At 39.6% G+C, this 22,422-nt stretch overlaps 1 protein-coding gene across 1 annotated transcript; it reads left to right on the forward strand.

Moving 5' to 3' along the window:
* The first annotated feature begins 2,046 nt into the window (after nucleotides 1-2,046).
* LOC124155199 (atherin-like) lies at nucleotides 2,047-6,773 on the forward strand. Its single transcript, XM_046528917.1, has 2 exons — nucleotides 2,047-2,247; nucleotides 6,300-6,773. The coding sequence occupies exons 1-2, from the start codon at nucleotides 2,047-2,049 to the stop codon at nucleotides 6,771-6,773; spliced, it is 675 nt and encodes a 224-aa protein (XP_046384873.1).
* Nucleotides 6,774-22,422: the final 15,649 nt, after the last annotated feature.

Raw genomic sequence — 22,422 nt, forward strand, 5'->3', positions numbered from 1 at the left:
TCTATGCCATTCTGGCTGCCATTAGCTCAGGATATATAATTCTTCTCGCGTGAGAAAGTCCTCCCGGAAGGTTACTAATCAAAATGGCATAGGTGCGGGCAAAGAAAAAATAAGCAGCGGTAATTGCTAATATAGCAGAATGTATTCATTTCACCCGTTCTTTGTGACAAAGTCACGGTGAACCTAATGGTTAGTTGTAATTAAAACAATTTTGCAGCTTTAAATGGAACAATGGGCTTAAATGGTAAGTGCACGTGCCGGCTAACGACCGTATTTCCTGATAGAGAGAAATTATGTTTTTATATATTCATTGAATGTATTTCCCACTTGAGCCAATTGAAAGAGAAAGCAAGTTATTTTTTTTAGGCATATGGAAACAGGAGTTAAATTTCAGTAGCTGGTTGTCAGTTCTAACAAACAGCTTAGCGAAACTCAAATGATGAAATCGATTATTTATATTGCCTCATTATCAATAATGCAGCTATGAAAGTGACCCTCTTTCTCATAATGAAATGTGAAAGCTAAGTTCAACGTAATTGAATATCGACTGCATGAAATGAGTTATTGTGGATCAACGCCCGCGCATTGCCTAAAATGGTTAAATTTGCGCTCTGTGCACGAGTGTCATACCTATGGAATTTGAATAGGAAAATTTTCAATGAATGTAATTGGAAAAAATATTAATATTAATATGGCATTATCCCTTAAAAATGAAATAATCCTGTTATTTTGTTTTTCTTCATTGCTCCTCAGCAAGAGGGAATGAAACATGCATTGAATAATTAATTTTGTAGGTATTATTTTCAGGTTTTTCACGACTAATGTTTATTGAAAATATATCCCAGAGTGCAATGCACTCGCCTTTAAAAAATATTATTAAGGCCTACACATTCAAAAACAAGGAAAAAATAGGCATAAATAAATAGGTACCACTGTTTTATCAATTAAAAATTGTGCATTTCACTTGATAGTAATGAGGTTCAAGAAGTAACAGTGCAGCTTTTCAGAGTGTTATCCTGGTGCAATTAAACGCTAAAATATAAATTCGATGCTGCATATTTTCTAATGTATAGTATACATCGTGTGATTAAAGTCTCGGTGGGAGAAATTGAATGGAATGCACGAATATTAATTGTTACATGTAAGGCATTTGAATGAGTTGTTGATTTTTTAAACTGTAAATTCTCATCATATGACAATTTAAGTTGAAGAAAGCTGTCTGTTTATTACGAACGAGTTTTCCTCATTAATTCATCATGATAGTGAAAATATAATTGTTTAGTTGATCAGTCAATCTGAAGTACTACTTATTTTTGTATTGAATAGGTAGTGATTAGCTGTACTTGCCTTAGGGAAATAGCTGCGATATTTTAATTTATTCAAATAGGTACCCTTACGAAAATAATGATACCAAAGCGTCAGTGATAATGAGTTTAAAGAGCGTTAAGCCATGCTAACCAAAACTTGCCACTTTATGTAAATAAAATTCGATATGTATTTGGTTTGTTATGAATATTTAATTTTGGTAGGACATAGTGACATCACTTAATTATTGTTTGATCGACGAGTGAGAAATTTATTGGACAACTCCAAAACATGAGCTCCTACCGAGTCGGTATCGTAATCCCAACTCGTTAGTTAGGAATTGATAAGTGTTGGAGTCGGTGAAAACGATAATTCCCTGTATCGCCTCTCTCGTAGTTCAACACATATACCCATACTATTGCCAGATACTTCCTAATTATCCCACATTCCTGGTGTGAATGGAAGGGGTAGTACTTGGATGAACTTTTGTCGCTGTATCTGGTAAGTTCACAGAAGGATTACTCCTTCTTCGGCAACATGTGATACACAGGCTGGTACACACGTTCTACCCCAACGCTATGCAATCCAACCAAAAGTTTTCTCTTCACAAACATAATTCGAGAGAAATATTATCTTGCGCTCGTGGGTTTGCAGACACAAAGTATAGTTTTCGGGGTCAGACTTTCCGAGGGGTAGTTTCAGAGAGTCTTAGATCCGACCGTAAGATTTTTTTCCGGAGTTATGGATTCCAGCCCCAACATGGAAAGTTGTTTGAACGATAGGAGGAAGGACGTTTTGACGAAGTTTGGCTACGGCCTTGTGAATGGACGTTTATTGACGACGAAGCTCGTGCATGGAGAGGCTCTCCGACAAAAGCATGTGGAAGAGCGTAAGAAACGAAGTTTAAACACGAAGAACTACCGTTCTTCCTTAGTGATTGGAGTGAGTTAAAAGTAGAACTGTCCGATAAGATGAAAAAATGAAGCGGACAATACCCTTAATATCGCGGAAAATCATCTTCATCTTGCTGCTTTAATATTATATCCTCACATCAGTTTCTTCATAGGTTTTTGCCATTTTTTCATTACTAAAGGTATTATTCTAATGACTAAAAATAGTTTACTTTAAGCATTCTGCAAACCACCCATCCGTTCCCAAATCCAATGTCTTTCTGCTAATCCCTATGACGCCAATTCCCTTTCATTACATCTAAAAATACCATTTCCTTCCTCGCTTTTCTCCGCTTGACTAACATTCACACCTCAACGGTTTTCGTCATAGACGCGCCTAGAAAAGAAAAAGGAGCAAGTGGTCGAGACGTAATACGTCGTTAAAAACGTTAAGGCTTCTAAAATCTGTAAATCCCTATTTTTATTGTTTGATTGTTCTTATTTACGATCATTATTAGAATAAAATTATATAAAGCTCACACAGTTAGTACCTTATGAAACTAAGGAAGTGAATAGTAATAGTGTTTTTCGGATTGCCTAGATGAGAAGTCAGCATCACCCAGGTGGTCCGGGTTCAAATCTCGGCGGTGGTAGAGATATTTCAGAGGCTGTTCGATTCCTACTTGAGTGCTTTATGGAGTGCACTCAAGTGCTTCACTTCATCCGTCGGATGGGACGTTCAGCCGACGTCCCCTTGCCGCCTTTCGTTTAGAGAAGGCTAATGACGACGCCGGCCCTCTCTCCACCATTCGCTTCTCAACCTTTCCTCATGGCGTAAATGACCTTAGCTATCGGTCGCCTTCTCCGAATACCAAACCATAAGAAATGCAAAATTTAAATTGATTTTTATGCAATGAACATGATTTTGTAGTGCAAGAAAATTTATGAATCATTGAATTTTTCCACTTCCCATGCATGAGTAAATAAATAACGCTTGTTTGCTGCTTCTGTGCTCTTACTGATACTGCCGCGTGTTGGGATCCGTTTTTAGGCGTAGGCACCCGTAGTGTCAATAAAAAAACCTCGCTCTACATTTAAGGGTATGACTAAACTTTCAGAAAGCCAAACAATTTTTTTATGCATTAAATGCCTTTCATTCCTTGTTTGCTTCCAGCAACGAGACCTTAAGAGCACAGGTAAATAAATGACTTTTGTATTTGGTTACGGAAAGATAAACTCGCATTGTATTTTTTTCCCTCTTTAAAAAAAAATTCACTCGCATAAGGCAAAGGTTTGTTTGACAATTCAAGGGAACTTTTGAAAACCATGGAAAATACCCATTTTATTTGGATACCTTGAACTGAAAACACGATAAGTGAAGATCAAAACGTCTAGAAAACGCTGCGATTATCATTTGTGAATATATATTAAGAGGTTTGGACTTACGACACACAAGTAAGGGTGAATATCGCCATGAGCAATCATTTCAATTAGCTTCAAAATATATACATGTAGATTATTTGATTAATTTCTCTGTTATCTTACAAAACAGAGGAATTAATTAGAACTAACCAGTCTTAAGCATGCATAAGTTAGTGCCATAACTTTGGAAGCAATGTATCGAGTATCGTATAACAGGGGAAACCAAATTGTGACTTATGCCCTTGAGTGGAGAGTAAGTTACCACGTGTACCGGCCTCCTGGGGTAAAATCCTGGCCCACCTAAATGAATGCCGCCGGTTTGAGTACCACCTGAGTAGGTTGCCCTTATCCTTAAGTGTTTGTGATCGTTCGTTGGTATTTTTTAAACCCTCCCTCCTCGAATAAAAACCCCATGCTCCAGCAGGTTTGTCAGGCCGGACAATGTCATAGCTGAGGTACATTTAATTTATTTTAATTAATTAATTTTTTAATACAATATGATAACACAATTTATTTTAATAAATATTCAGATGTACTATTGTAAATACTTAATTAATGCATTTGAATTGATCCATATATTTGAAATTATAGGTCATTGATTGTATAATATCTCTCTTTTATTTACTCGAAGGTTTTCACCTCAATTAGTATTTTTGCAAGCAATCATTTTCAAGTTTTCTGCTCCGTGAGACTTAAAAATCTTCTTTTCATCGTTTCCTGGCGAAGTTTTTTTACAAGAGAGGTAAAGCTTTGAAATGCTAAAAATTTCTTCTTCCATCAAAAAAGCTGGGAAATAATTGCGAGTAAAAAAGTCCTCCCTTTATACAAGTTTTCTAAATAAAACAATGAACTAATCAATCTAGCGCTAACATTCATTTTACTGCATGGTTGCGCTGGTCTTTAAGCCCCTCCTTCCCCATTGACTCCGACCAAACCCACTTTTACACCCTCCCTTTTTCTTCTCCTATCAAGGATGGTCATCTGATATTCAAGCGAATCCAACTCCACCCTCCCTGGGGCTCCTACCTCGCCCCTCCTTGTCCCTCGGGAGAGAGAGGAGTTGTGCTCTCTCGCTTTGCGTGCGGTCATTTCCCTTCCGCCACGCCAACCAGTCTCCACCACGCCCATTCCTACCTCCATGATCACTCGGGTATTTTCACTAAAAACACTGCCGAACATATAAAGTGATGCTAAAACCCTAGAGGTCATTGAGCTCGTTTCCCAATTTTTATTATTATACGAAACCCTTATTTTATTTTTTTCTCAATTTGTTATATACTTGATTGAATTATTCTCGGGTTTCCAACAGAATTAGTGTCTGCATGTAGACCCAAAAAACAAAATATAGACCCTAATCCGGTGAAAAACCCGTGAATAATTCTTTCAAGTATTTCACCGGAAAAATCTCAGATTCTTCGTCACCGACATCTAGAGCAATTCGCAGCGAAAAATCAACGGCTTTAACTGGTATGGTATGAGGAGGTGACCGTCGGTTTTGGTCATTTGCGCAACGAGGAAGAGTGGAGAGAAACCCGGTGTCGGACTCAGCCTGCTCTAAACTAAAGGCGCGAAAAGGACCACGGGTTGACGTCTCATCCGAAGGACGGAGTGCTGTACATGAAGTGTCCTTCACAAAGCACTCAAGGAGGGAACAGGAAGGCTATGATAAATATTCGCCAGACCAACGGGCTGAGAAGTCAGCGCGGTAGCCACCACTGAGGCTCGATCCCTCGGGAGCAGCTCGGAAAATACAAAAATAATCATTAGTGTTTCTTAAAATCCTGATACTTCTTCATATAATTATTTATCTTCATATATAAATCTTGATACCTCATTCATATCATATCACAATTATTATTATTATGAATTTTAAAATTATTAATACTAAAGTATTCACCCAATTAAGGTAGATTTGCATGGGGTATGGAGTATTTACAAAGTATTCAGGCAGCCACCCCTCCCACCATGGATTTCCTTCTTCAATTCATAATAAGGCCTACTCCTTTTCTTTCTATCTAAAAAAATCTTATTCTCTTCCTTCCTCTCCCTCTACCTAAAATTATACCCTCGAACACTCTTTTCAACATTTTCTCCCCGCTAAGTACTTTCACCATCCATACCTTCTGTCTCCTCCGCATGTCTTGTCTCCAAACCCGTCTCTCCTAACTCATTATGTCCAGACCTCATCGTTCCACCTCCTTTCCGTCCACTTTATTTTCTCCATTCTTCTCCAGACTCACACCTCGAAAGCCTGCAGTGCTCTCTCGTCCTCCTTCATTAATGACTATGTTCCGATTCGTAAAGCGCTATTATGATATAATTCCATTCCCAATGGAAAAAATGGCATGAAAACTATCGTTAACGCTGTATTCAACCAGAAAGACGCAATGCGTTTCCTCGAACTCCACATATCTTGGTTTCATATGCAGTTACCGGAAATCGCTCTTTTACCTTTGAGTCAACTTCTCGCTTCTCACCTTTAACGTATTTCTAGCAACTTGTTCCCAGAAGTATAAAAAGGTCAAGAATTGTACTGAAAACAAATTCCTCCATTTGGTACATGAATGAAACTGGCTACTAACTATGCCAGTGCTGACAAGTCATTTAAAATTATTGTCTTCAGTTGTTTTTGGATGTGTTTGTCGTATCCCCACTCTTGATTCCGAAACCTGATGAAAACAGTTCGAGTATTTAAATGCTGTTAGATGCGCGGACCGCATCCGTGTACAGCAATTCGACCACCAACCTCGAGTTGCATCGCAGGAAAATTTCAGGACACGTAGCGAAAACATTTCCCTCTCGCGCAGCGCCGCGCCCTGTGTTTGTGGCGGGCCTATTCCCCTTCCATCCACACCGCCTGCCCCCCTCTCCCTATCCCCCGCCCCACCGCCGCCGCCGCCCTGCCACGCCCCCGTCCCGCCTCCCCCGCAGCCTCCGCTGCGCGCTTTTCGGCCCGCGCTCACTCCACGGCGATCCTCCGTGCCGTCCGACCGACCGACGTCGCCGACTCCGCCATCTTCCGCGCGCCGGGTCGCCCGTCGTCGGACGCCGGGCGCCTCACCTCCAACTCCCCGCCCCGCACCCACTACAAGGGGACCCAACTTAACTTCCCCTTCCTCACCTCCCTCCCCTTTCTCTAGAGCAAACAGGGCCTAGGCCGGCTGTGTCCCTTTGGACCAAAAGGAGGCGAGAGCGACTGTTTTGTCGCCAGAGTCCTCTTTCATTAAACCTTTTGACTCTTCCTGCCCTCTCCTTGTCCCATTCTTCGGTTGCGCTTCCTGGTGCTTTCCCTGAGGTTTCCCACCCCTCTTTTCCTTTATCTCCTCCTCCTCCCCTCCCCTCGCTTTTATCACGACCTGCCTTCAAGTCGGGGTTTTCTCTCTCACAAACTGTTCGTCGCTCAACCCGTCGCCTCAGTCAGTGTGTGTGATCGTGTTTTTTTTAACTACTATATCGGATCTTTTGGGGTTTGATCTATTTTTATATCTGTGAATATCTTCCTTCCGTTTCTCTTCTTCTATCTTTTAATTATCGGTTTCTCAGCTCTCTTTGTCTTTCTTCCTCCTTTCCTTTCGCGTTCTTATTTTTTTTACCTTTTCCGCCTCTCCATATTTTTTGGGTTTTCAATACTGCCTTTCACAATTTATCGCTCCAATTCGCCCGTTCTTTTTGTCTGCGGCCTCCGTTGGCGTCACCCCCATTTTCGAGGTGTATATTGTCGTGCTAAAGAATAGGCAAACAAGGGCTTCTTTTTTTTTTAGATCTCTCACCAATTGGAGGAAGTTCGATAGTGTAGTCGTACCCTCGTAGATGAATTATCTCGGCGTGTGTCATCTTTAGCAAAGTTTTCAGGTCAGGCATTTGAGCACACTTGTTTCGTGAGATTATTTTTTTTCCATTCGTTTCCTCTGGAATTGCACTCTGAGGACTTAAAGTTTTCCAGGAGAGGCAGAATTTCTCGCGGAAAGAAAGGCATTTCAAATTAGTGGTCGCTGCGCTCGCGTTTGAAAAATCAGGTCTTTCACAGTCGCAGTGGGAAGAGTCGCTCCTATTTCTTCGCCACAGCTTTTCTGCCTTCCACCGTGAATTCTCGCGAGTCCGAAGTGAAACAAGTGACTTACGTGAAGTCGAGAGGGTCATTACTACTTCGGAACGTTACGTCTTTGGACTCCCAGCAGAACTGTTGCGAGCCATTAGACTTCGGCGTTCTCACAGATAGGAAGAACGGACAAGGATACGAAGAGAAAAACGACCTTTCTCACTTGGAGGAATTTGAGTGGAACACGCAGTTATGTTGGGGACAACTCTTGGCTGTAATTCCCGTCAAGTTCTCGATACCGTGTCGCCTTCTCGCGGCGTGATGATCGTATTGTGATTCTCGGAAAATCGTCGCGTGTGTATCTATCGTGTTTTCGTCGCCCTTTGATACGGCGTGGGGCGTGACCAGCTGGGAAAGCCTTTTGACCTTCCATCCTTCCCCTTACGCCCTCCCGGTTTGACCTCATCCCTCCCTCCAAGCTCCCCAGGCCATTCAAGGTTTTACCCAATTTCCCTCTCCCTACTTCGACGCCCCGTTGCCACTCATCCCTATCCTCCTTGCAGTTTTGCCCCCTTCTCCATCTCCTTCTTCACTCCTCCTCCGACCAACCGTAGCATCTCCATTATTTCGTCAAATGATATCCCCTCTTCATTCTGTTGGCCCCTTTTGTATTTATATTTTTCCGCGGCTCGTTTTCCTTCCGTTGAATTTTTCATTGTCTCCATCCGAAGACTTGTTTCAATGATCCCTTCTCCTGTTTCTTCCTCGTGTTTTTTGCCATTTTCCCAGTGCTTTCACCAATCTGTCTTAGACCAGCCTTTTTTCACTCCTTCATTAATTTATTCACTCATTATTTTAAGCACTTGCTGACTTTACCTGACTTGACGCCTTGCTCGCGACGGCTGTTATATTTTGGCCCGCGATTAATTCAGCGCGTGGTATCACTAAATTTGTCCAACGGCTCTCTCATAGGTCATTCTTGACTGCTGGCCTTTTTTTCGTCACCGAGCATTACATTGCTTCTCGCATTGCATATCTTTTCACTTTTAAACTTTATAGGCAATTGATCGTTTTCTCACTTTACTTTGGGTGTCAAAGTCTTCTAAATTAGAGATCGACTTTGTAGATATTTTTGCAGTATTTCATTCATTTTAACATTACAACCTCTCCTCCTAATATGTAGCATCTTCCCTCACTCCATTTATTCTATAAACCTGATCGCTAACATTTCAGTCTAAAACCTTTCCTGCCTCCATTCCACCACCAAATTACTATTGCATTATCTATTTTCGGTGGTCGTTTCCTTCAAAAAGCTCTACATTTTTTCCATAGTTAGGATCCCCCTGCAGTTAGAATTTATCACCCCCAACCTTGCTGTTTGCCTTAGATCTTAAACAATAATAAGGGAAACGAGTTGGTCCTTCATTCACTAAGTCTCAGCAATTACCGTCATAACGTCATCGCTTTCATCCATTCCGTCAGCTAATTGATTTTCCCATCATCACCATTCTTAATTCTATTTATTACAGAAAATTCAAAAACAGGTTGCAAAATCACATTGTCCTCTAGTTTGCAGGCCATAAATTTTTTTGGTGTTTCTTTCTCCTTTTATTTCGGAAATTTTGATCATACTCTCATTTATAACTGATTCCAGCATTTCTTATAAACATTCGCTCGATAAATACTAATTAGCGCTCACCTCATCCCAGCCTATTCTTCTCATTCATCTCCTGCAGCTTAAACTATTAATATCTTGACTTTATTCCTACGTCTGAATCTTTTAGGATTCCCTCCACAATTTTCCTTGCCACTCAACCCTCCCTTGTCTCCACCTGACTCTTACCCTTTCCTCAACCTGTCTAAATTCATTCTCCTCTTGTCCCACTGTAAATCTCTCTCTTCATCTCCGCCTTTTCCGCTTGACCCTCATTCTCCTTTTCTTCCCCGCCTCTCGCCGCCCGTCCCAGGGAAAAGGGAGTGGCCTAAACACGCGCACGCAGCGGCACCGTTTCGAGCACGCAATTCGAGCACGCGTCTCCTCTTCCCCCTTCCACCCGTCTCACTCCTCCGTATCCCTAAACGCACACGCGAACACCCCCTGCCTTCAACCTTTCCGACTTCATCTCACTCATTCCAACGTCATCATCTCCCCACCCCTTCATTTCTCTCTCTGGAACACTTCACACCATACCCTCTCCTCCTCTTATTTTTTTTTTAGGAGTGTGCAACCGTGTGGGGCAACACGCTATCATCTCCTTAACAGTTTCGCCCGTGTCCGGTCGAAGGAAGAAGATGGAGGAGTAGGGTTTTTGTTTGTGTGTCCGTGTGTTCATTGTGTGGTCGGAGATTTAGGGGGAGAGAAAAAGTGGGGGGTGTAACATAGCCCGCAGAAGAGTCAAGCCGTCGCTCTTTTTAACTCGCCTCTCTCTGGGCTCGTCTCCCGCCGCCATATAGCGCGTATCTTCGTGCTCTCTCTTCCCCTCGCTATAAACCCCCGCTCCGGAGCCGTCCGCACCCGCCACAGCCCGAACCCGGTGGAGACGCGGGTGGACCGCCGAGGACTCCGCTTCGCTCTCCGTGCAACGTCGAGTCGAGGCGCCCGGAGAAAGAGAGAGAGGGAGAGATGAAGGAGTGAGGCGCAACCATCCACGACCATTCGGCCGACTGATCGTGAAACGGGGGTGCTGTTCTTTTTCTCGGCCGTTGTCGAGTTTTTCTCTCGTGAGCTGTTATTGCTGGGGTGTGGGTCGAGCTAAGGTCGATCTCAGTGGATGTGTGGTGAACGTAAAGAGGATTTCTTAAGGAGAGAAGACCTCTTCCGCTGAGGAAAACCACTTTGTTTCGAGAGGGGAGAGATGAAGGAGTGAGGCGGGACCATTCACGACCATTCGAGCCACCGATCACAAAACTGTTATTTTCTCGGTCGTTGTCGGAAACTTTCGTCTGGGATATTTTTTCTGGGTTTCTCTCCCGTAAGGTGTTATGGTGCGGGTGTGGGTCGTGCTAAAGTCGATCCCGGTGGTGTGCGGTGAACGTAAAGAGGATTTCTTGAGGAAAGAAGACCTCTTCCGCTAAGGAAAAACCACTGTGTTTCGAACCTGCAACAAAGATAACGTGTGATGACTCGTATTGTTACCATTTTCTGAAAATTTGCGATTTGCATAAATTTTCTCTCTTTCCCTTTCTCTCTCTCTCTTGATCTCTATTTGTGCCTCCGCATTTCTCTCAAGCGAATAATCACTGTGCTTCAGGCTTGCAATGTTTTTCTTCTCCTTTTGATAGCGAGTGAAGTTGTTCAGTAAGGGAATTTTCTCCGCGAAAGAATATTGTCGGAGAAAAAATATCTCGTCTTCCTCTTTTTTCTTCCTTCTTCTCTTTCCTCGTGATCTCTATTTCTTTTTTCTCTTTCCTGCTCACGTCTAATCTCTTTCGTAATTGATATTTAACCTTTTCTCATTCCGCTAGGGTTGGGATTCAGTGGAGGGAGACTTAAAAGGGACTTGGAGTGTGAGATGTGGCTGGAGAGTACCTACGTCCTAGTTGGACGTCGAAGCGAAGTCGGACGCGGGTGAGGGTGGCCGGGAGCAATTAAGTTGTGCGAGCCGAGCGAGACATTCCAGAGGATTGTGTTTTGCTGCTGGACCAACGGGAAGTGACGCCTGGGAGGGGAGCGCCCATGGATCGCTGGGGTCGCCCGACGATATGATGAAGGTGTACAAGTGAGTTAAACTACCTCCTATTTCAATCCACTTAAATGGACGAATTGTAGCATTTGCCAGCGGATAAGTACGCGGGTTAGTGACTCTAAGTCCATCACTAAATGCCTGTTCATAAGATATATTAACACATACGAGTTTATGTCGTTGCATGAACGATTTTGGTGGACCGGAACGGAACATGTACGAATGCATGAAACAAATTAGAACAAGTTTTATTTTCCGTTTATGCATTCGCGCAAGTTGGGTGGTTACACGCTACCACGATAATCAACGCAGAAGTGTCTCAACAACGCCAATATGCTTCGTGATGGTAGGGGTAAAAAAACAAAAGAAGTGGCGGTTACGAAAGAGAAATATTAATTTCATCTCTTCACCTTAATGGGAAAACTAAATCAAAGTTTGGTTCATCATTTATTCCTTAGAGGGAACCAATTGAAAATTGTAAGCTGTAAATATATTCTTTGCTTACATTTTTAAAATCAACATTTGCCTCTTAAAAATAGATGGTGCATCAGAAGGAATCTGCAGTACTTCATAGAGTGGTAGGGGAGACAATTTTAAGCATAAACATGGGGTCTCAACTCCTTACTTACTGAGCTATAGCAGTAACTGAGTAAATGATGAAGATGTAAAATTTTAAGTTTTCCCGGCGTTTAGATTGATGAAAAATTTCTCTGGATTTCCAGCGGGTGTGGTATTGGGTTAATTCTCCAAACGTTAATGCCATAATTAATCGCTACATCCGCCTACAACAATAACGGCCAGGGATATGAATAAATAAATTAATAAGTACCGTATGAAAGTACTATTAAGAGTAAACCTCTGAAGACGATGGCAGACTCAGCCATTGAAATGTTGGGAGAATAACCCAATACCACACCCGGTGGGAATCCCGAGAAATTTTTCATCAAATTATGGAGATGTACACGCGAATAAAAACTACCTTCTATTTCAATCGACTCTAATGGACGGATTAAAGGTTTTCCCCGCGGATGAGTACGCGAATTAGTGGCTCCACTCCCATCACTTACGGCGTTTACACGGTACATTGACATTGACTTTTACGAGCTAATGTGTCGTGTAAACAGGCCTTCTAGTTTTGTTCATACGTTGATGTTGGCTGTTTAGCAGCAAAAACAATATCTCACCACTATAATCAACGCAGAGGTGTCTCAAGAGCACCATTATGTGTAGTGAGTAATGTCTGATTGCATGAACGATATTGGTGGACCGGAGTGGAACATGTGAATGAAGATTAAATTAAATTAAAGTCCGGCTCACCATTGATCTCTCAAAAGCAACATCGTATTGGAAAATAGTTAGCTGTAACTATATTCTTTGCCTGCATAGTTAAAATCAACATTTGCCTCTTTTGATATGTCTATAGCCATTGAATCCCACTTATTGTGAGTTGAACTGCTTCCGCCTCGCAAATATCGAATCACGTTTTTTCGCATTCTATATTCACGCATTCGAATCGAGCGTAGTAGTCGACTGCTATAGCGGTCAATTTCGAAGTGCTCATCACTCTTACGTAACAAAAAAACTGCCAATGCCACAGAATATAAGGAACTTTAATTTATGACGATGCTGTAATAAGTGAAACCCGCGTCATCAACATAGTTTATTTTATTTCGAGGAATTGGAAATTTGGTTATACTTAATAATGTTACTTTTCATCCGATATCGTCCAAATCTTCTGAAATTGCCTCAATGACGTTGGACGTTTCCAATACTCAGTGAGTTAGTGACGACTGGTGACTGAATTGTCGAAACGTCATCCTGCTCTCGTGAATCACTCAATGTTTTGTCGAAATTTCGGAGTTTAATTAGCCACCAATATGAGTGATAAGGGGAGAATCCCACAGGATATGAAGTTTTTCGAGTACCCTCACGGGTCAGCTGCTCCATGTCCTCCAAAATTTAAACAACCCAGGGATTGAATGACCACATCGGACAGAGTTCATGAAAATATGGATGATATGGTTCCACTAACGCAAGGGTTCACGCGAGAAATCTTCTTCTTTCTGCTCCAATTTCCATTTTCCTTCAGTCATTATTTTGAGGCAAAGGTTTTTGGCATTGTTGCATACTTATCACGCCAAAGATTGAAGCATCTCGATGAGCGTGAAAGATAATGGTATTTATAATAATATAGAATAACTTTAAAATACATGGACAAGCAAATTATACGTAGACTTCTAATAGTAGTATTTACATGTAAATTATTCAATTTTTCAATATTATTCCTCCATGGCGGCGCTCACTATGGAGTAGTGTGCGAATATGACTTACCAACTCTTGACACTAGATGAGGGCTAATTCCTTACATCTTACTCAAGACTCAGCGTCTACAAAACCAATTTTAGGTTATGCAATGGATATCTGCAAATTTTGTCACCGTGGGAAATTCATAACTGGCCAAAATTGAGCGGTACCTATTGTTCTCAAGGTGTAATGCAACTGCCTCTGCTTCATTTACTTTTCCCCTATATTTTCAACTACCATTTTAATCCTCTAGGCTTGTACCGTAACATCGCCTGCCACACGGCCATGAGACTGATATCCTGGTATACTTTAATGAGTCAATCGTTTATTTTCCACTAGTTCTGGGAATAGAAGTACACTTCCACTCTTAGATTCCCTTTGTGTAGCCTAGTTTAGGATCGCATGGTCTTATGTGGCAGAAATAAGAAAATAAAATTCTTATATCTATTTCATTTTCTGAATAGGAAATCGGAGAATTGACAATCCGTCAATCCTACGTGCGCCTGTATGTAGTTTGTAATGCATTCATTCTTTACATAATTTTGAGGACTATATACAAGGTTTTCAATGATTTGACGATCATGCAGTACTTTATATTTCATTGCTGTAAGTTTCAACATATATATGGTTTTCTTGAGCTGATTTATGGAAGATAGATTTGGGAGTATAAACTGTCGTTAGGCATAATGATGTCATAGATTTAACAGCAGGTACTTACTACATTGTGTCATCTCATTGGGAGTGGCGTATATTCCCATTGTTATAGTTCTGAAACGGTGCAGAACTATTTAAATTAGTATCGATGTCAAAATCCACGAACTTCATTCAAAGTACTACTTTAATGGGACAACTTTTCCATAAGGCATGCTGGTATCAATTTGAATTCCTTCACTATTTGTATAGTTGCCATGCTTTTTGGAATGGATGACTGAAATTTATATGCATTATTGAGAGAGCTCCGGCAGAATGGAAACGGTGCTTCACCATGTAACCAACCATAATGAAAATATGCGATTGCATTTATTGAGATGATAATGAATGAACGGAATAACATATTTATTGAATTTTAACATATATATTTGATTTTCAACCGCTTTGCCGAGACGCACATTCACGCCGTATCTTCTTCTTGGACATGTAGAATTCTATCTGTTGATATGGCTTTGCGCGTACCTATATTCGAGGGTATATTGAGAAGAGCTGCTTTATAATACCTAATTGAAATAAAATTACTCCTGGGCTCACTATATTATTTCAATCTTATTTGTTTTTAATCGGATTAATATCGTAGTTACTCTTTCCTTTGATTTTAATTATAAATTCTCTAAGTCAAGAGAAGCTTACGTATTGGAAAATGTATGACTTGAATAAGAGTTTTAAGGGTAATAGTGGCAGCAGAGCCCCTTATCGAATTTGATGGTACAACCATGTAGGGGATAAATATATAAAAATAGGCTGTTTCCACCTATGAAACAGTGAAATGGCAAAGTATAATTAGTCACCTTCCAGTAGACTCCGAGCTAATAATAGCATCATTTTCTATGTATCTAACAATTGTAAATAATAAAACTGCTGTCTTATCGGTTGATTTCATATGAAAAAATATATTTATGGACTGTTGTCAATTGAGTTGAATCGCCTCGGTAATGCTAGACCATTTCGTGCCTATCATTCCCGAGTGTTCCATCTCTGGCCCCAGCACCGCCAACTCTGCCGTCCGGAATTATTTTCAAACTCATCCGACGGTCGTCACGGCAGCACAGCGTTTTGTTCCCGTCCTTCTCTTTATTAAAATTTTAATGAAGATTTCCACACCCAGCAATTTAATCCCATCACATCTCGGGGGCTCCCTTCCTCGGGGAACACACCCTTCTCGACAATGTTTTCGACCCAGGGACACTCTCGATTTTCTAATTTTTTGGAAAAAGAAAAAAAATACTGTCCACTTTTCCACCTTTCATGCATTTCCGTGTGTAGGGAGACGGGATCCACCCTTTAATGAGATCACGAGAAGTCGGAGTGAGTCCTCGCAAACTGGATATTAAAAAAATATTTATTTTGATATCCCTTTTTCCAGTCATGCAAGAAATTATCTTCTCTCTCTCTAACTTTTTCACTTCCGTAGAAGTATCTCATCTGTTTTTGTTCTCAGGCTCGGAATACGTGTTTTAATTGCTAAAAATTAAGCAAAGTTAACTTGTTTATTTTAGGTTTTTCCTATTTTTTAGATTGAAGTACAAGTAAAACAATAAGTATGTCGATTTAACTATGTGCTAGTGGTATGCCTGGTGTAATTCCATTCCCTTTGCTCTGCTCCATAACTTGATATGGGGAATGATCAACTTCCATGATCCTCATATCTTATGTAAAGAAAGCTTATTCGAGAAAGATGTTAACGTTTTTCATAATTTCATTAAAAATTATTTTGCTGGATAAGAAAAGTAGCAAGGAAGTTATTTATCCTTTTCAATGATTAAAAATATGAAAACGTATTCTATGCTTGGCTTCTAGTATTTTGTACACCGATGACTCGAATATAAAATACGTAATGTTAAAGAGTCGCAAGCTTAACAAGTTATTTCATTAAAAATTTCAATTTCTATACTCATAGTTGTATATAACGTAACCGTGAGCGCATATTCAGAAATGAGTTTTTAATTTTATCTTATAATAATCCATCCGCATGCCGGGCTTATTTGCTTTCATATCGACTCCAATCTGTTGAAAGCAGACATAAATTATAATTATTACAATCTTCCATCATATCGGACTAGAAGAAAGATTCATGTGCATTTTTTTTAAATTTCCATCCATTCACGCATTTGTTAAATTCTTCATTTATGGCGAATATTTTGAGATAGGTCTTGTATGATTTAACGGTTGGAAACAATGAGGCAATTCCGTCTTCCCTAACAAGAGAAAGGTTCTAAAAATAAAATGGAGGGGATGGAATGGAAACGAAGGGAAGATTTTGAGCGGGACGTGACACATTTGTCTTTTTGTATCACTGTTGCGCACACTGACACCCAGTGCTGCCACCCCCGCGTCTCCACGCCCGAATTAGCCTCGCAAGTCAAAAGGGGATCCGCTTCGCCGACGTCATGCGAGAACCCCGTCCCATTCACCGGAGACTTCGCCCTGGTTTCTCCGTGCTCCCTCGCTCACTCCACTCATACTGCAGCATATTCCCTTAGTCTTTTTTTTTCTATTTTCTCGTCTTCTATCCTCAGATAGTCAATTTGTTCCCATGCTCCTCGTAGCAAAGACAGTGCACGGTTTTTTTCTACTTGGAGTAAGCAAAAAAAATCCAGATCGTTATTTGTCCATGTTTTTGCAGGTGACTGAGGAATTTTTATCGGTGGAGAAGAGAATGATTTTATTTTGAGTAATTCTCATCTGTGTCTGGCTCACAGTGAGTTTGATGCCCCAGTCTCGTTAGGTGAAGTAGGCCAGTATATATTGGGGGTAGTGCTGTCGTAAAGTCACAACATCCATGCGTAGAGAGTGTTTTTATTTGTATGAAACTGTCTAATTAACGTGATCATTGAATAAAGTGACTAAACTTTTGAACTAAAGTATTCTTGACTTGGTGTAGTTGACGGTATGAGTTCTGAATTACTGTCATTGGTTAAATATATGGTCATTGGTATATAGCTGATACATTTTAGTTGGTGAGGCAAAGAATTTTTGTCTTCATACAATTGTGAAGAAAGGGTTGGTTATTGTGAAGTAAGGGCTATTTTGTATTTTTCCTCCCTGAACTCTCGCCACTTTGGTTTATTTCATGTACTCCTACAGATCGTACTGCTGCCAAAATTTGAAGCGTATACATTTTAATTCATTCACGATAATGAATGAAGTAGTGCATCAGCCATATTGGCTTATTTCACTTGGGCTCAGCGTGCCCCGAAACGCATGTTCCTGTCTCTTTCCTGCTGTCGTGTGAGTGTGTATCTTTCCTTTCATCCTTGTGTCCTCGTCCATTCCTTCTGTTGGTGAGTGGTGAGGTGCCCCAGTGCCATCTATTGGTTACTCTTGTGGGCCATAAAAAGGGAGTTTTCTATGCAAAAACCCCCGCCGAAATCATGATAAGTCTAATCCTGGTAACGCAACTGGTAGAGCACCTGGCCGGAAACCAGGAGGATCTGGGTTGGAGTCTCAGTCAGACTGCAGTTTTTTCCTCTGATTTCTGGCTTTATTCCATCTACCACAGTACCGTTGTCTTCGTCCTTTTCCATAATAATAATTATGAATTAACTCTTGTTAAAGAAAGTGATTAATCAAAACTTCGAGATTTTCATATAGCTTTCAAAGTAGCTATAATAATGTTGAGGAGCTTTTTAAACCATTGATGAGATGCACTTAAAAATGATATAAATCCTTTCTGGGAAATACAAGGAAGGATTAAACCAAAAGGATTTCAAATGTGTTAGTTAAATTAAGATGGGAGTGCATGAACTTATATATTATTAACCTTTTAAACTTTTCTAGATGGTTGCTGTTTTCCACAGAATTCAACTTAACTACCAAATAATTGGAAGGGCAACCACCTTTCGCAACCCCCGTGGTTTCGCTAATTTTTTGGATAGTGCTGATTGCCGATACTTTGAAGATCCTTTTTGCTGCAACACTTCATTTGAGGATAAATATTTTCCCGTGATAGGGCCTACTATCAGAAACTCTTATTAAATTGGACTTAATGGAAATAATTTTAGACATGAATACATATACAACTACGGCGCAGTTAATTACTTCCAGGAACAAAATTATTTCCATAAGCGGCTCGATTTTTAACGGTTTTCATAAAACTAGTTCCCAAGTGATTAGAATCCAAGCATAATGTACTTAATAATTTCCGTTTTCAACTAATTACCTTTACATTTCTAGTGCAATTCATATTTTCTTTAAGTTTTTCATATGAGCCTATGGTTGTCGGTCTTCGAATTGTTGATGCTGGTCTTAAAATTCAACCACATTAAGATCTTTTTCATCCCAGTATCTGATAATTGCACCGTTCAAGTATTTTTATCCTTTTAAATGATTAATTTTTATTACACATTTTATTCATGATCAATTTTACGTTATGTATTTTTGTATTCAGAGGCAGCTAATTGATTCATTTCCTAACATTATCTTTATTTGATCAATTGTATTTGCCTTATATTTTCGCATGATTTTAAATATTCACAGTCATGAGTAAAATCCAATTTGCATATATAAATAAAAAGTTAAAAGTCGTGGATGATGGTATCAAGTTTACGTTGTCAGCTTCCTCAGTGTCCTAGATTTTTATATAGGAAGTAGGCTGAATTGGCAAGTGAAACGGTAGTCTACATTTATAGTATGCAAAAATTGAATTATAAGTACGTAAAATGTTCACAAAACCAACCTGATACATGGCCACCAAGTGCTATAATACTCTATTTACCAGTGATCATGCTAATATTAGTAAGTGTATAATTCCGAATTTTAATTATTTTTGAAAAAAAATATGTTATCCTCTATTTGAAATAATGCACTATTAAGAATAAATAACTAAAATTTGAAAATATTATAGCTGTGTCTATTATTCACTGGCTTACCAGTGTCTTCACAAAATGGAATCAAAGGAGGAGTTGCGGTATAAATTCTTCCCTTATCTAATATGGTATTAAGACTATCAAAGCACAGGAGGAATCTAAAAGAATAAAACAAAATAATTATGGTTTACTGAAAATTTTCAGCAAACCTTACAATTTTATATTTTTTAAATTCCAAAATGGGAAGTTTTCTCCCAGTTGAACCTATTGAAGCTATTAGTTACAAATTTGAAATCTTTAGTTTTTTCCTCCGTGAACAATTAATTTGGTCCTCATATTCTCTGTATTTCAATTACCATTTCATCTCATGGAATAATAAAAAATTTAATGATGACCGGAATTGAAAAATGAGTCAGACTTTTTTTAATTTTCTAACTACACATTAGGAGTGATGCGACGATTTGGCTCTCTCTCTCTCAAGTGTTATCGGGGCATTTACCTTCGAAAACTACCTTAGCATTTCATTTTATCCTTGTTTATTTGAAGCCTTAAATTAACCTATATTCAACTGCAATCATCTGAACTTCTTTTTAAAAAAGCATGAAAACATCCATCTTATATTGAGAGCTAAGGAAGAGCAGTCAAAGCAAAATTACCTCAATACTCAAGTAAATGTTTACAATAAATGAAAATATGTATATCACTTGACTCCACCCTTGCAACGATTTCTCGAACTCCGCATTCTATGCTTAGTTCACTGGAAATTGACTTGACGTCCAGAACCATTTGCTTTTATGAGTAATTCAAAAGGTTTACTATTCAAACACCGTGGTCTTAATTTTTTATAGAGAAAAACTGTTTTCGGAAGTAATGATGTTCTTTCAAAACCAAAAATCTTCCGTTTACTCTTTTCAAGCCTTTTCTGAATATATTTTGACAAAGGGCTACACAAGGTTCCAAAATAGAACTTTTCTTTGCCCCAGATTGCTGAGTTTTTTGTGCGCTGCTCACGAAGTCGCACTGGCAGACCCAAATGAGCAATTACCTTCGTGCATTGTTCTCCACCAGAAGAACTTGTCGTTCGCGCTAATTTCGGGAGATTTGCGAGCAGAGTGAAGGTTAAATTCGCGCAGATTTTTGCGCCATTATTCAGTCGGAATATTCATTTGTCTAACTCAGGGCTGCTGTTCTTCTCAATTTTTGCCTCGCTTCGGCTGTGTCCCCTTCACCTCTGCGATTTCTATTTTAGTGTCATTAGCTTTTTGTCTTTCGAAACGTTCCTCTCTCTCTCTCTCTCTCTCTCTCTCTCTCTCTTTCTCTCCTTTTAAATGACCTGTTCTTGAATACAAATCTGTGGAGTCTATTAGTTCTCTAAAAAAAGAGAATTCATTTGGTTTAACATTCTCAAGAATTTATTCTTATGAAATGTTCATCTACCCACTTGAGAAGGAAGCATAATGTATTGACGTTGGCGTTTGATTAATGTTTCTTTCCTCTTGCACAGTTATTATTACTGTAGCATGGTTAACATATTTTGTGACCAGCGCCGTTTCTTGTAATTCATATTTTGATTTGGTTATTGATATTCCAATATATGATCGATAAAATATGCAATGCAAGTGAAGAAGTCAATCAATATTACAACGAGAAAAAGCATCAAAAATTCCATGGAAGAAATCGGTGACTACACGAAATAAGCCATGTCAAAGCAATAAAGTCAATATATCTTTGATATGATAGTATGAACTGAAGTTCAATCATCATCATCACTAGTCAACAATCCTAAGATTGGTTTGACGCAGCTCTCCATTTCTCTCTCCTATCCGCTAATCTCTTCATAGCTACATATTTCTTCTCTTTTACATCCTTTATAACCTGTCCTATGTAACTCATTCGGGGCCGTCCCTTGCCCTTTTTCCCTTCCACATGTCCTTCAACGATAGTCTTCATCAGGCCATCATGCCTCAAAATGTGGCCAACGAGGTCGTTCCGTCTTCTGCTTAAGGTTGAAGTTGTATAGTGAATATAATGATGAAAATTAAAAGCAAGAGTTAATTTTATGGTGACTGTAAGCACGGTTAGGTTTTCGGGTTGTCTTCTCTGTCTATTCAACTTCGTGACGACTTATTCGCCAGAGTTGCAGCAAGCGTCTTGAGGTTTGAAGTGTTGGATGCAAGTTTTTTCCCATGTTACGAAGGCCGGAGACTAATACATTGGCCATCAGGAGCCCTAAATAATTACCTTTCTTGTTTTCAGTCACACACTCTGTCTGTTGCTCGAGTCTTTGTCAACTGATCCCCCTCCACTGAAAATTTCTCATTTTTCTATGATCCGAAAATGCATGACTTTTATGCAGTGTAGATTATATAAGGGCATTAAAACAATACGCCGGAGCGAACGAATGCTGCGTTGCCACGTCTTGCGTGCGAAACTTTGCTTCCTGGTAACCGGCACTAGCCCCGAGCAGCCCCGTTTGGCAACATCACATTGATAGAAGTTATTAGCATTCACAAATATAAATATTTTTATAGATTATGCATCATAGAAAAATTGCAAATAAATTAAGAAATGTTTCTATTAATTTTAATTCTTCTTTCGGGGTAAACTGTAGGACTAGATTGTGTTTAAACATTTTCGTTATTTTAAAACGAAATATGCGTTCTAAAAACACGCAAAAGTCATTTTATTAATCTAAATTAATCTTTGCAACTAATTTTGGAAGATGAATGTTATAGACGTAGTAGTTTTCCCTGGGTTGAGTTACAAAGTTCATGAAGTAGACAAAACGGCTAATTTTACAGTGCGCGGAGTAATTTATTGCACTCGCGTAGCTTGATTTTTTAATATTTCATTAAACAGAAAATAAATCAGAATTGAGAATAAAATTTTCTTCAAAATGACGTATTATTTATCATTATGGCATGCACCGAAGTCAAGATATAAGTTTGCAAAGTACAGCGGCACATCATTTTGACGCCGACTGTAGTCATGGTGTATCATCACGTTCGTAACCAACTATCATGTGCGTGGACTGCGTGCTGTACATGTATATATCAATTTCCTCTAATTTTAGTATTCATTAGGATAAACAATAGGTTAGGACACTGTCCTTACTACATTGAACATGCATCATAACATAGGCGTAAAACAAATCTCAATTGTAATTAGTAATAGGTGCAGAGTTACCTCTTTTTAATTTTCCACGAACATGACTGATGATTTTTGCTCTTTAAACAAACTGAACTAAACTTTTTCTTCAA

The sequence above is a fragment of the Ischnura elegans genome, chromosome 3 (genome assembly GCF_921293095.1).
Source record: "Ischnura elegans chromosome 3, ioIscEleg1.1, whole genome shotgun sequence".
Lineage (NCBI taxonomy): Eukaryota > Metazoa > Arthropoda > Insecta > Odonata > Coenagrionidae > Ischnura > Ischnura elegans.